This window comes from Artemia franciscana, chromosome 1 (assembly GCF_032884065.1).
Source record: "Artemia franciscana chromosome 1, ASM3288406v1, whole genome shotgun sequence".
In the NCBI taxonomy this organism is placed as follows: Eukaryota; Metazoa; Arthropoda; class Branchiopoda; order Anostraca; family Artemiidae; genus Artemia; species Artemia franciscana.
The window spans coordinates 47,342,907-47,359,080 of NC_088863.1; the positions used below are offsets into that span (position 1 = coordinate 47,342,907).

Here is a 16,174-nt window from a genome sequence, read left to right on the forward strand (position 1 = left end):
CAGGGCATAACTTACAACCTTTGCCCTTAGGTTTGTAGGTGGGGGGATGGTGCCATCATCAAAGATATACCATCTGGACCTTTTAACTACGCTGAAAAAACGGCTATCTCAAATTTTGATTGGATGTGTTTGGGGAAACGGTGGGCGTAAGAAGGGGTTAGTTGCCCTGTAATCTCTTTCGAATATTAAAAGGGTTACTAAACACTTCAATTTCGAATCTAATAAAGCCCTTTTAGAAGTTTCTACGACAACAAATGACCACCTCAAAAAGGTGTGGGTGGGGGGGTGGCGGAATCCACCCTCCGATCACTGAATCTGAAAGAGGACACTAGAACTGTTGATTACCAATCCGATGAGCCCCCTCCAAAGTTCATAAGATCATGTTTTAAATATAAACCTTAAATGCCCCCAGGGTATAAGTTACAACCCTTGCCCCGAAGGCTTTGGGAAGGGGTTCATCCTCAAACTATGTTGTTCAACTATGTTGAACAAAATGGCTATCTCAAATTTTTGATTGAATGTGTTTGGGGAAATGTTAGGCATGGGAGGCGGGTTAGTTGCCCTCCAATCACTTTCGACTATTAAATAAGGCACTAGCCCTTTCGATTTCCAAGCGAGCGAGCCCTTTTTGAAGTTTTTACGACAATTCTTCCGATATGAAGTGCCCTGGTCTAAAAAAACAATAATAATAATACAGCGTGCCCATATCGGTCTTTACTTACTCATTGCGCTGAACGCATGAAGTGCCCTGGTCTAAAAAAAAAATAATAATACAATGTGCCCACATCGCTCTTTACTTACGCATTGCGCTGAACGCATGAAGTGCCCTGGTCTAAAAAAAAAAAATTAATAATAATAAAATGTCCCCACATCGATTTTTACTTACGTATTGCGCTGCCTGTGAATGCTGGCTACATCAGGAACAAGTAATTCCTAGGATTATTTTCAGGAGATGGCTGGTATAAACAGCAAAATGTAATTTACTTGGAAATCTGAGTGAATGAAAATTGTAGTTTTTCAGCAGTGGAGCTAAGCCTTGAGAACTCCTTCGTGCGTGAGCGCTTATCTGTGCAGCCCTTTAGGAATTAAATTTAAAAAAAAAAAAAAAATTAAAACTTAAACCGAACAGAAATTACTCCGCATAAGAAAGGGGCTTTTCCTTCTCAACGCCCCGCTCTTTACGCTAAAGTTTGACTCTTTCTCTTAACTCTACATTTTAAAACAGTAAAAAACTTTAGCGTAAAGAGCGGGGCGTTGAGAAGGAAAATCCCCTTTCATATGCGGAGTAATTTCTGTTCGTTTTGAGTTTTAATGTAGCTCCTTACTTTCATTTAAAAAACTTTTTTTTTAAATTTAATTTCTGAACGTTTTTGAATCAATGCATGTTTTGATTTTGGCTCTCCGCAGAGGAATAATTAAAACGAAATTTGTATATTTTTTTTTTTGGCTAGATGGCTTTCTCATAATTTTGATCGAATGATTTTGAGAAAAAAAGAGCGGGGGAGGAAGCCTAGTTGCCCTCCGATTTTCGGTTAATTAAAAAGGCAACTAGAACTTTTAATTTTTTACGAATCTTTTTATAAGTAAAAGATATACGTAACTTATAAATTAGCTTACGTAAAGAACTTTTGTATTCTAATGTTTTTATTACATATATGAGGGGGTTCGCCCCCTCGTCAGTACCTCGCTCTTTACACTGAAGCTTAAATTTTGTCCCAATTCATTAAGAATGACCCCTGAATCACAAAAGCCGCAGAATAAATAGTTGAAATTACTTAAATACTTTAGAGTAAAGAGCGAGGTATTAGGAGGAGGTGAGCCCCTCATATGGGTAATAATTTCTTTTTTTTAAGTTTTAATGCTGCTGCTTACTTCCAGCTGAAAAAAAACTTTCATATTTATTTTTTCATTGTTTTTTTTTAAGTAATGCTAGTAAATCCTGCGCTCCCTTCATGGAAATTTTATTTCCCTATGACAAATTCCTCGATGGAAAGTTCCCCCAGCGTATCCCCCTCTTCTCAACCCCTGCCTCCAACCAAAAAATCCTCCTGAAAACGCCTGTACACTTCCCAATAACCATTACTATATGTAAGCACTGGTCAAAGTTTTGAACTTGTAACCCCTCCCACGGGGACTGTGGGGGAGTAAGTCGTCCCCAAAGACATAGTTATAAGGTTTTTCGACTACGCTGAATAAAATGGCTATCTCAGAATTTTGATCCGTTGACATTGGGAAAATAATTAGCGTGGGAGGGGGCCTAGGTGCCCTCCAATTTTTTTGGTCACTTAAAAAGGGCACTAGAACTTTTATTTCCGTTAGAATGAGCCCTCTCGCAACATTCCAGGACAACTTGGTCGATACGATCAACCCTGGAAAAAAAACAAAACAAAAAAACAAACAAACAAATAAACACGCATCCGTGATCTGCCTTCTGGCAAAAAATATAGAATTCCACATTTTTGTAGATAGGAGCTTGAAACTTCTACAGTAGGGTTCTCTGATACGCTGAATCTGATGGTGTGATTTTCGTTAAGATTCTATGACTTTTAGGGAGTGTTTCCCACTATTTTCTAAAATAACGCAAATTTTCTCAGGCTCGTAACTTTTGATGGGTAAGACTAAACTTGATGAAACTTATATATTTAAAATCAGCATTAAAATACGATTCTTTTGATGTTGCTATTTGGTACCAAAATTCCATTTTTTAGAGTTTTGGTTACTATTGAGCCGGGTCGCTCCTTACTACAGTTCGTTATCACGAACTGTTTGATATATCCCAAATTTTTCAGGGAAAGAAACATCACAGTAGATTCAATATAATAATTGGTTTCTCCCAGGAAATAGGAGCTGGTAGATTATGCGCTTAAATATGCACTATTAGACAGGCCGAAAATTCCACAATTTTCTAATTGGCTATTTTGTGTAATATTTGGAAAATGTCACTTTCCACAAAAAAACAGTCTTTTTAACCTTTAACCCCTCCCCCTTCTTTTCAAAATTTATACAGGATTGCTCCCTCCCTAGAATAATTAATACGAATCCCTGTTTACATTAAAAAAGATGCATAGGATTATTAATTTGCCTGAATATAGAAACAATTGAAATAAATCATACGGTCATTTTGTCTCTCTTAATGATAGATCAAGGATGTTCAAAACCAATGTTACAATCAATCAAATTGTTATTATGCCAACTGCCGTTGAATGAAATACTACATCAAATAATACTGATCATTATATGAGGATATCAATGCTGTCATGTACATTAAGAAGACAAGGCTCGTATTAAATCAATCCAATGCTTAAACTTTTTTTTTTTTACATCATAAATGCCGAGTTCTTAAAAAAAAGTTCCCGCTCACAAACCAATGAAAATGGACCGTTCTAACATTTTGTATGGGATGAACAATAGCATATATAACCATGTGCTTAAGGTGGGTCCTTTGGCCTTGCCCCCTTCTCATCCCGCGCAAGGCCAAAGTTATTACAATTTCTCTAAAATGTTTTGTATAATTTGCCTGATTTTCGGGCATTCGGATTCTTGCTTCACTCAGTTGCGCTTCTAAACTATGAGGCTCAAGCCGAAAAGTAAATAAGCGCATGCCTGTAGTCTGGCACGCAAGGAGAACGGGGGGGGGGGTAGTTCTTGTGAAACTGATATTCTCCTTCTGAAACGTCAATTTTTTCTACAAATCTTACTGCACTATTTTGTATTTGTCGTATAGTGTCCTGCGGGTTTGTTGAAAATATACCCCCTTCTCCTACCTGAAGCAGTGTCTTGTATATATACCTGATTGCCTATTAATAATACCATGGTTTTCAAACATTAAGGATGTATTCATCATTGTAAACTTTGATTCAAACCGCTTCGTCTTCACACAAAAACGGACGTTTTTGAGTGATCCTTCAAATTTCATCTGTTTTTTTTTTGGTGTTTTTTTTTTTGCTGTAGGTTTGTGCGTCAATATTTCTACTGAACCGTAAAAAAATACTTTCGTTATTTTAATTTGATGGTTTTTTTTTAATCCAACAAAGCTAATAACTGAGAAACTATGAACATTTGAACATTTTAAAGGCAGTTGTCAGAAGTCGTCTATTAAACAAACAGTTCGCGGCAACAAACTATGAGTTAGGATCGACTCTGCTCGATAGTAACTGAAACTCTAAAAAACTGAATTTTGATAACAATAGATATATCCAAAGAAAAAACTTTTCATCCCGATTCCAAATATACAAAATTCATCAAGTTTAATGGTACTTATCAAAAGTCGCGTGTCTGAGAAATTCTGCTTGACTTTTGAAAAAGGAGAAACACATCAAAAAAGTAAAGGAATCTCAATGAAAATCACACCGTCGGATTCATCGTATCAGAGAAATGAACTGTGGAGTTTTAGACTCCTATCTGTGAAAATTTGGAGCTTTGTATTTTTTGCCAGAAGAAAGATCATGGATGCGTGTTTATTTGCTTGTTTGTTTGTTTTTTTTCACAGGAGGTAATAATATCGAAACAATAGTTCTAAAAGGTCAGAAGAGGGCTCACTTGAAAGGAAATTACAAGCTATAGTCCACGGGGGATTTTCCACAGGGAGAATCTTCAGCTGGGAGGGAAGTGTCTGGGGGTAGAATTTCGAGGGGAAGTTTTACACTATAGAGGAGGATTTACCAGAATTCTTATGAGAACTTCTTTTTATTCGTCTAATTTTCTCTTTGGTGACTCAAATTTTAAATGTGGAGAAGTTCCGAGAAATTGTCTGGGGAAAATTCTCAGCGGGGTTGGAATAGTGAGGGAGATTTTTCTATGGGGGGAGATATTTTTCACGGGATAAATCCTCCACGGGGGAATTTTACGCGGGAAAAATTCTCCTTGTGGGAATTATGTGCGGTAGTAAGTCCCCCTCCATCGGAAGGGGGGAGTTTCCAGGACAATTTTACAAGAAGGGAGGGGGCAGGTTCCAGCATGATATGAAACATTATCAGCGATTAAGGAAAAAAAAGTATTTTCAAAATAAAAGTAGTCACAAAGAGAATTTTCAAGGTGAAATTGTCCGCAGGAAATTTTTCAGAGGAAATTTTCAGCGAAAATGGAATTATCTGAGGGGATTTCACGTGGGAGGATCTCTCCATAGAGGAATTATTCATAGAGAAGGAATTTTCCATGGATGCATTATTTCCTGGTATAACTTGAAAAACGGTGAGAAATTAAATAAAAAACTTTTTTCCTTCAATTGAAAGTAAGGAACAACATTAAAGCCTAAGACAAACAAAATACTTTCGCATACGAGGGGGCAGCCTCTCCCGGATAACTCTCTACGTTAAAGTTTGACTTTTTGTCCCAATTCTTTAACGACGACTCCAGACGCACAGGGGACTTAGACAGAATGCATTGGATTTGTATAATTTGGGCTATATATTTGCATATTAGGGGTGGGGGTTAGCTTAGGTTACGTTAGGTTGGGTTAGGCTAGGCTTTCATAATTCTGGTTCTGAAATATTATTTATCATCATGTTTGTTACTTTTCATTAGGATTAACCTAACTTCACTTCTTGGGTGTGTATCCAATAACCGACAAGTACCACAAATATTTATTGCATTATAATAAGCCAGCTCAAGCTAGACTCAATGTCCCCTGACAGGCAATTTTGTGAAATTGGTAGGCTACCCAAATAGTGCCCATTAAACATTTCTTTATATAATATTGAGACAGAGAGGAAGAAAAGGGGAAAAATTCAACGGTGCATGTTAATGTTCAATATATTTTGTTGGTAAGTCCCTTACTAAGTTTACATTTTTAGAAGTAAAACAATCTTCTAAGTTTATCAATATAATGAAATTTATAAAATTCACCAGGATCGAGAACCAAAGGAAAAAGCTCTCTTGGTTTATGCACACTGTAGTAAAAAGTAATGTTCTCTTCTTTTTGTAATCGACTGTTTATGTCTCAAAAAACTTGTCCTAAATATATAAAATTAACTTAAAAACTTTTATCAAAAAACAAGTTTTTCAAAAAAAGGTAAAGACCTCCATTAAGCAAAAAATGAGGAGAAATAAAGTCAAATAATCTTCCAACTATAAAAATACCACAAATCTCTATCAATAAAGAAAAGAATTTCAAAACCAACAGAAACTAGACCTACGTTGCCTGAGCAACGTGAAATGTTGCGGCAACCTTTGTCCGGCTTCGCCGAATAAAGTGTTGCGAGAGCAACACTTTGGTTTTGTTTCTTTGCTATCAGTTAAACGCTGAAGTTGTCAGCCTATCGAAGCTTTTAAAACGTTATGTTCAAAGAAGAACGCGATCAATAATCGAAAGAAGGGACTAAATTGACTTTGCAGCCAGTTGAACTTTATCCTTTTCAATCGTTGACATCGTGAAGGATCAAGACTTGGAACAATATTTTATATAATCTAGTTGGTATTATAAAGCTATCCGTAACTTTTCAGGATCAAAATACCATAGTGATGACACTCTATTAATTATTATGAAACTGCCTCGTTGTTTTACGTTATCGTTTGTACCCTTTGCATAAACACTTAATTCTAGGTTATAGTGAGTATGGGTAGGCTACACCAACTAGTAAAAGCGACAAACCCCTCTTCACTAAAGATGGTTGTAGCCTAACAGACGATTATTACTTACATGTCCCCTACATGTCTTACCACTGGAACCAACTCGGTCTTACCATCAAATACACTGGAAACAAATAATAGGTACACCAAATAGCAAAATTTGCAAACCCCTCACTGCCGAAGATGATTAGGAGCTAACAGCCGACCTTTTCTTACAAGTCCCCTACATGTCTCACAATTAGTATCGGCTTATTTTTGTTTTCAGTGTGTACCTTACTACTGAAGTTGTCAGCCCCTTGAAACTTTCAAACTAGTATATCTCGTGAAGGAATTTTTGTACCAAAAAATGGATGACATATACTTTGATCAGCTCATTGCCGTCGGAAAAAAGTCTACCTGTCTTAGTTCAAAAGTTGATTTTTTTTTGCCGTAGGCCAACTTTCTAACGTCACCACTTAGAAAGGAGCAAAGGATAAACTCCAATTTCTTTAGCAATGACAGAACTTTTAAAGTTTAAGAGGTTCATCTGATAACATTTCTCTACCTCAATCCCGAGTCCGAAAAAACAAATGATAAACCCAGCCAAAATCATGGTAGCACTTTCGGACCCGTGGGAATCTGCCGCTTTTTTGCTTCTGTAAATTTTTCTATTTATCACTCAAAGAAAATATATTGGTTGTGGGGCCGGGTAGCTGCCACATATATTTAACACTTATAGATTTTAGTCCATCTTCAATTTGAAAGTGGTGCCTGCCTGCTTGTCTGCTAGAACGGAGCTTTCCACTCGAAAGCAGAAACATGGTTTGATGAAACGAAAGCTTGGCTGCAAAAACAGATAACTCTCTCTGACATAGGCTGCATAACTCCACTTCACTAGGCACACCATAGGCCCTAGCTCGTGGAAAAGCAAAAACCATCCTTTTTGGCCCCAGGCAAGAATTTTGCGGAGCTTTCCAAAATGTAATGCCATATTCATCAATCCGGCCTGAGGTCCACACTTTCCGTAAAAACCGCACAGGTTAGACCCTTACCAGTTTCCAGGAATAAGCCAACATCAGTGGCATAGGAAAAAAAAAATGGGACAAAACCAAAGTGTTGCTCTCGCAACACAATTACAACAAATAGCCGAGTCAATCTCAAAACGAGCAAAAATTAACACGAGTAGAACTGATAACCGTCATGTATTCTCAAGACCAGAACATAATTTGCACTATAGTGAAACAAAAACAAATGACCGTGGATTGTCAGTTTAATTTACATAAACTGATATTTATTCCTTAAAGTTTAAATAATTTTATATTTATTAAAGTAAAAAAGTGAAAACATTCAAAACGTATTTTGTTTTCAGTAAAGTGCAAATTATATTCTGGTCTTGAAAAGACATGGGGGTATCAGCCCTACTCTGGTTAATTTTTGCTCGTTTTAGGTTTGACTCGGCTATTTAATGTAATTTTTGTTCGTTTTGAGTTTCATTTATTTATTGATTGTGATATGTGGTAGTTTTACGCTTGGAAGATTATTTGACTTTATTTCTGCTCATTTTTGGCTTAATGGATCTCTTTGCTGTTTTGAAAAACTTGTTTTGTGGAAAAAGTTTTTTAAATTAATTTCTGTTAGGTTTTAATTGACATAGTCTTTTTCATGGAAAACAATATTTTATATCTCTTCGGTTTTTTTTCTATAAGAATTCATAGTTTGGCTTGCTAATTGTATGCTGGAGAAACTTTTTCAACAATTTTTAGTCCTGATAAAAATAGTATTTTTGATTTTATTTTATACCTCCTCCAGTTGACCTGGAAAATAGCACTTAGTAACATTCCCAAAAGATTCTATCTGTGCTCTTTGACAACCTGGGCATGACTCTTTGACAACCTGGATACACTTACACTCTTTATATTTATTTAAACTGTAAGAGCAAAAGTAGCAATAGCAGTAGTCCCAAAAATTTCAGTTAATACCCCACAGTTGTTCTCGATATATTGCTGGGGGAACTTATGGGCAACACTAAACCCAATGTGTTTCGATTTACTTTTAAAGTAACATTCATTTTTAAAACATAATGGGCCAATTGGATAATTGTGGAGAAGGAGGGGGTTTGACCATCCCAATATCCACAAAAACATAGGTGCTGGATCTTTCCACTACGCTGAACAAGATTCTGTCTAAAGATTTTGACTAAATTTGTTTGGAAAATGGATGGGCTTGAAAGAAGAGCTGCTTGCCCTCTAATTTCTATTTACTCTAAAGAGGCCACTAGTACTCTTAATTTTGAATCGAGATAGCTCCTTTACAAGTTCCAATGATATTCCTAGTGATTGTAGAGTGGTGCTGCCCATGATATTGCTTATATGTCCTTTTGAAAACTTGCAAGCATGCAGTTTTTTCATTTAATTGAAACTGCCCCTAAGCCTTCCCTAAAAGTTTCACCTTAATACTCTTAGCGTCATTAGTTGCGCTAACAGTAGTGGTAGTATTCAAAGTATACTCACAGCGCCTTCTAGCTAATTCAAAATCCCTCACAACTTACCCTTAATGGTCTAACTTAATAATGTAGGTTATTGTTGAGAAATTGCTTTGTCATCTTTTTTATTGTTCACATGCTCATAGCTTGTTTTGATTTAGTTCCGCATGAATATTTCTTAAAAGCTTCACATTTATACCCTTAGCTTGTGTAGTAGCAATAGTTGTAGCAACATTAGTAGCAGTAGGTGCATAACACCTTTAGTTTCTTTAACGTCCTCTTCAACACACGAAAGTTTCAGCTTAATACCATCAACTGTTCCTGAAGAATATCTGATACGTTCGCTTGCTTACCTGTCTGGGCATAGTGTGTTTCGATTTAGTTCCATACAATTTCCATATATCTCAAAATTTTCGCCTCAATACTCTTATTTATATTAGCAGTAGTCTTGGCAGTAGAATCAATAGTAGTAGCCTAAGCTTTAGTTGCATTAGTAGTAATAGAAGGAGAGATAATAATAACAGTAGTAGTAGCATGAGTAGAAGCAGTAGCATTAAGATGCAAATATTTTATTTTGGTTAGTTCAACATCCCTCACAACAAGCCCTGTTAGTTTCTACTTCACGCAACAAACTATTCCAAACATAATGCTGTTACATCCTTTTGACAACCTGCATACAGACTACGTGTTGCGATTCAGTTCACCTTTCCCCCTCAAAATTCCTCAAAAATTTCCTTAGGCACAAACCCTTAGGCACAGTTGTAGTAGTACTCAGAGTAGTAGTATTGATATTGTTAGTAATAGCGTTAATAGTACTAGCGATAGTAACCATCCGTTCCTTAAGAGCCTTAAATTCCCAGGGTATAGCTTACAAATCTTTCCCCTTGGCTCTGGAGGGTTGTGTCAACCATGAAGCCATTGTTATAAGCTATTGGGACGAATGAGAATAAAATAACTATAGCACATTTCTGATGGGATGTGTTTGGGGAAAACAGGTTGTCAGGGAGGGGTGCTAGATGCCCTCCATCAGTTTTTACTCTTATAAAGAAACTAGAACTATAAATTTCCTAACAAATGAGATTCCTCTAAAATTCACGCAACAACCCCTTCCATGAAAAATGTATATATCCGCGAGGTACAACTTACGACTCTGGCCCCTAGACCCTGGAAGGCTGTGTCAAACCCAAAGACCTTGCTACGTGATCTTTGGAGTGCTTTGAAACAAATTGCTATCTCAAAATTTCCAACGGATACTTTTGGGGAGAAATAGACCGTAAGGGGGGGACTAGTTGCCCTCTCATCATTTTAACTCTTAAAACAGATACTAGAATTTATGATTCCCAATTCAATGAGCTCCCTCCAAAGTTTATGCCACAACCCTTTCCACTTAAACATTATATTACCCTGGGGCATGACTTACAATCCCTGCCCTGAGGGCTACGGGGGGTTATCTTCAAATACACAATTGCTGGGTTTTTCAACTACGATGAACAAAATATTTATCTAAAATTTTTTAGTGGATGTCTTGAGATGTGCTCATAGGTATAGGGGGGGGGTAGCTGCCCTCCGATTACTTTGACTGTTAAAAAGGGCACAAGAACTCCTAATTATCAATCAAATAAAAAAAAAGGTAAAGGATACGGCATTAGACTTTACAGTCCGTACCGGCGGTGCTGTTCTCCGTTTCTTGGCCCTTCAGCCAGGAAGTGCAATGGGGGGTTGGGACCAGCCATACTGTGCTTTCGCACACCCTACCTTATCAATCAAATAAGCCCTCTTCGGAGCTTTTACGACCACTCTTTCTATAAAAACCTTATAAACCCCCCGGACATAACTTACAACCCTTGCCCTGAGGGCTCTGGAGGGAGGGAGGGGTTCCATCCTCAATACAAAATTTTGGGACCTTTCAACTGCGCTGAAAAAAGAGGTATCTCAGAATTTTGACTGAATGTGCTTGGGGAAATGAAGGTCGTGGGAGGGGGGCTGGTTGCTATTCAACCACTTTCGACTATCAAAAAGGCCACTAGCCCCTTCAATTTCCAGTCTATCGAGCCCTTTGTGAAGTTCTATGACAACTCCATCTATACGAAGTGCCCTAGTCTAAGAAACAAAAGATACATTGTGCCCACATTACACTTTAGTTAGGCAGCACTATTGCGCTGCTTATGATTAACAAAGCTCCTCCTAAATCCAAGAATAAAAAAGCAAATCTTGATTTTTTTTTAATGTTAGTATACGATAAAAATACACCTAACTGGTGCAATTATCTAAAATGATGAATATTTTTATTTTTATAACTAACTATATAGGCTGCAAAAAAAGTTTTACAGTGACATACCAAACCGAGTCCATGTCTAAAAGGACAAACCTTATTCTGTTCAATATCTGTCGACCATAAAAGAAGTTTAGCTTATATAATTAACTAAAACACCAACTCTATGCTAAAAACCCTTTACATTACGCTATATTTTTCTAGGACAATCTGTATGTTCTTTTAATCATATGAAAATATTCTACCAGTATAGTTTATCGAGAACAGAGTGGATTCTCAATTATTACTAATACTAAATAATTATTTTTTCTTTTTTTTTGAACTGAAACATCAGATATCCTTAGAAAAAAGGGCTTAACAGATTGTTATGAGTAGTTCATTTTTTTTTTGCATAAGGAACTGTTCCTAACACATATTAGAAAATGAAGTCATTCAAACATTATTTCAGTCATGCTTTATTCCAAAGCAGAAGATTATTTCCAATTCCTTCGCAGTATATAGCTCATCCCTGTTGACAAATGACAATTGTATTTCAGCGAGGAACTTTTGAAATTTTGTTTAATGTTTCTAAATCCACACCTGCCTTCTCCTGGGTCTAAACAGAGTGATTAGTCGGCTTGACGCTAATTAGTTCTAACTTTTCTTCTCTTTTCCAGAGCGCTGTCAAAAGCAAGTGCCCTCGCGTCAATCGGCGCCTCACCTACATGTGATGAACTTTCTCGTGCATTGGTGGGCAAGCAGAAGAAAATTTGTAGAAATCATCCCGGTTTTATGTCTAGCGTACGCAGTGGGGCAGTATTAGCAATTGATGAATGCAAATTTCAGTTTAAAGCAAGGCGATGGAATTGCTCGTCACTAGAGGATTTACAACATCAAAAATTTGTATCTTTTATCAAAATGAAAAAATCAAAGAAGAAAACAGGTAAAGGTTACATCCCTTTTGGCCAATTTTTTTGTTAGCAATTAACTGATTTTGGCTGAAAACAGAAAATTGGAGCCTTAAAAATAAACAAAAGTGAATTGACGACATGCCACGATAAAGTTGTCAGATATGAAATAATAAGACGGAAAATTTCTAATCATCTCGGTTCTGCGTCTAGCATACATGGGTGTGCAATATTACCAATTAATGAAAATAAATTTTAATTTAAAGCAAGGCAATGGAAGTATTCCACAATGGAAGATCTACAACATTAAAATTTATGTCTTTTAACAAAATGACAAAATCAAAGAAGAAAACAGGTATAGAATACAACCCTTTTGGCTAAACCCTTTTTACTGCTAATTAACTGATTTTGGCTATAAGTAGAAAATTCTAACAAAGAGCACTAATTTCTTTATGTCTCGAAATACTTCAAGCTTAATGCTGCTACTAAAATGTGCAATAAAGGGCTAGACAATGGAACGGGTTTGAATTCACTCAAAAAAAAGAAGAAGAAAGGAAAATAGTCCCTTACAAAATGCCGTAATTGCAAGGAGACAACGCTATAGTGTTGCCCATAGTAAAGAGCAAGACCGTATCAGGGGAGGCCAAGGGGTTTGAACCCCTCCTTGAAATGTTTGTCCGACCCGTGAAAAACGTAATTAATATGAATATAAATACATTTTTGAGGCGTTTTCAATATTCCTCCCCCCGAAAAAAAAAATACTTGATACGGCACTGGTAAAGAGCCACAAGGCTTCAAAGTTACATTATTTATTCATTTTTCCAGAGACACATCATATGGAAAGGGTGGTCCCATAAACTTCGGTGGAGGCTCATTGGATTGGAGATGTAAGTTCTAGTGCCTTTTTTCAGAGTCGAAAGTGATCGGAGGGCAACTAGTCACCGTGCCCTCTTTTCCCCAAATACATGACAGTCAAAATTTAAGATAGTTATTTTTTCCAAAAAAGTCAAAAAGTCAAATAACTATGCCTCTGTGGCCGACAAAAACCACCACAGCCCGGGGGTAAAGGCTGTAAGTTATGCAAGTGGCCTACTATTAAAACATATGGTGTTTATGAAAGAGGTTGTCTTATTTTTGAGGAGGCTCATTTGATTGGAAATCGAAAGTTCTAGCTCAGTTTAGAAGGGTAAAAAGTGATCGGGGAGCAGCCAGCCCCCCCACCCTTCATCATTTTTTCCCAAGTGGATCCGACCAAATTTTTAATAGCCATTTTGTTTAAAACGGTCTACAGGCAATATAATTATACGATCGGGGTTGATGACCCTCTAAGCCCCCGGTTCACGGGCTGCAAGCTATGTAGATACCTCAGTTGCCAGTTAGGGGCCTCATTTGATTAGAAATAGACAGTTCTAGTGCCCTTTTCAGAGTCACGAGTCAATAGAGGGCAACTAGGCCCCTCCCACTCCTTCCCCCCCCCAGATACGTCTATTCAAAATTTTGAGATAGCCACTTTGTTCAAAATAGTCCAAAGGCTAAAAAATTATGCCTCCATGGTTGAAAAGACTCCTCTTAGCCCCTGGGGAAAGGACTGCAATTTATACAAGCTAGCCCATTTGACATTTAAGGTTTAATGGAAGAGGCGGTCGAACAAACTTTGGAAGAGGCTCATTCGGTTAGAAATCGAAAGTTATAGTTCTATTTTTAGGAGCCAAAAGTGACCGGAGGGCAACTACCCCCTACGCCCTTTTTCCTAAAATAAATCCGATTAAATTTTGAGATAACCATTTTGTTGAAAATAGTCCAAATGTCAAATAACTGTGCCTCCAGAGTTAACTCTCCACCACTGGTGCAAGGGCTTTAATTTATGTAAGTTGTAAATTGTTTACATATAAGGTAACAATTCTAAATATGTTTTCTAAGAAAAATACAGGGTATACTATATCGATATTTTGATATAGTTATACTGATATTTATTCCTTAGAGTTTTAATATTTTTTTAATTATAAAATTTAAAAAGGTGAAAACATTTAAAATGTATTTTGTTTTACCCAAGGGGCATTTAAGGTTTTTATGAAAGGGATTGCTGTATAAATTCTGGGAAGCTAATTTGATTGGAAACCATAAGTTCTAGTGTCCGTTTTAAGGATCGAAGTGATCGGAAGGCAATTAGCCCCCCTCCACGTCCTCTTTGCCCCAAATGTATCCGATAGGAATTTTGATACTATTCAAAAAATTGTCAGAAGACCATATAAAAAGGCCTTCAGGGAGACACAGCCCACCAGAGTCTGGGCAAGTATTTTAAGCTATGCTCCAAGGGCATTTTTATGAAAGGGGTGGTAGAATCAACTTTAGAGGAGGCTCATTTGATGGAAATTAAGAGGAGGCTCATTTGATGGAAATTAAAAGTCTTTTTTCCCTTTTATTGGAGTCAAACTGATAGGAGGGCAACTAGCCCCCACGTCCTCTTTTCCCCAAATGTATGCGATACAGATTTTGAGATGCTTTTTTTTATTCAAAAACAGTCTAAAAATCATATAACAAGGCCTTCGGGGTTGACACAACCCCCCAGAGCCTGGGGTCCGTGGTTGTAAACTGGTCTGGGGGTATATACAGTTTCTGTGGAAGGGATGGTCGTATACATTTGTGGGGGGGCTCATTTGATTGTAAATCAGAAGTTCTAGGGCCCGTTTTAAGAATCGAAGTGATAGAAGGGCAACTAGCCATCCCCCCACGACCTTTCCCCCCAAATACATCCGATAGAAGTTTTGAGATAGCTATTTTATTAAAAAAAATGGTCCAAAGATCATATAACAAGGCCTTCAGGTCGACACAACCCCCCAGAGTCTGGGGCAGTGGTTGTAAGTAATACCCTAGTTGCGTTTTTATGAGAGGGGTGGTGGAATAAATCTTAGAGGAGGTTCATTTGATGGAATTTAAAGTTCTTCCTGCCTTTTCGGAGTCGAAAACTGATAGAAGGACAACCAGTCCCTCCCAACACCTCCTTTTCCCCAAACGCGCCTGATCGAAATTGTGAGATAGCCATTTTGTTCAGAACATGCCAAAGAATATATTAAATGCCTCTATGGTGGACACAACCCCCTAGAGCCAAGAGGGAAGGGTTCTAAGTTTTGCCCCAGACCTGTACGGTTTTTCAGGAACAGGTAGTCATGTACTTTGGATGGGCTCATTTGATTAAAAATAGAAAGTTTTGGAGCTTTTTTGGGAATCAAAAGTAACTTGAAGGCAACCAGCCCCCAACCATCATTTCCCAAAACACATCCAACAAAAATTCTAAGAGAGCTATTCTGTTCAGTAAGGTCCAGTAATTATGTCTTTGAGGATGTAAACCTCCCCAGAGCCCTTAAAGAAAGGGCTGTAACTTAGGCAATTCACCCATCGTTTATTTTCCAAAAAGCTATTTACTTTCCGAAAGGACGAAGTATTAAGGTGAGCCTTTCAGAAAAAGTTGAGCAGAGTGTTGAATTATATCCGTATATGTTATGTACATACGGTTTGTCAGATAAACATATTAAATTACAAGATACTACGGATACAGTCGGTTCTGGCTAGCTCCTTACGCTTCTCCTTCTGTGCCACCGGCAAATGTTTCTTAAAGTATTTGAAGCAAGCAAAACCGGTTATTTAGGTCTGGTTCTCTTTTATCATCATTGATTATTAGAGGTTTTGTGGCGTATTACCTGCTTGTGTATTGCAATGGTTTTTTCTGCATTATATGTTATCCAACATAGGGAGCAGAATAGAAATCGCAATCTCTTTCTTATAGGTATATTTGATGGCCGTAGGAGGTTTTTTTTATTGAGGGATAGCGAGGCGGGTTAGGAAGTCTGTTTCCCTATTCAGCAATGGCTATTTCCCTATCCACCCCTTCCATAAAAACTTCATATACCCCTTGGTCGTAGCTTGCAACCCTTGTCCTGAGGACTGTTGGGGGGTGTGGTGGTTCATCCCCCGAAGCTAATTCACTGG

The 16,174-nt window shown here is 37.5% G+C and overlaps 1 protein-coding gene across 3 annotated transcripts in view; it reads left to right on the forward strand.

The window, feature by feature from the left end:
- Window positions 1-16,174, forward strand: part of LOC136030788 (protein Wnt-4-like) — a 176,188-nt gene that overhangs the window by 24,824 nt on the left and 135,190 nt on the right. For 2 of the 3 annotated variants that reach the window (XM_065709837.1, XM_065709841.1), the window contains exon 2: window positions 11,957-12,222. In XM_065709837.1, coding sequence (XP_065565909.1) covers window positions 11,957-12,222 — 266 coding nt within the window. Of the gene's footprint in view, window positions 1-11,956; window positions 12,223-12,517; window positions 12,543-16,174 lie in introns of those variants that run through there. The other variant, XM_065709847.1, reaches the window with a different exon arrangement.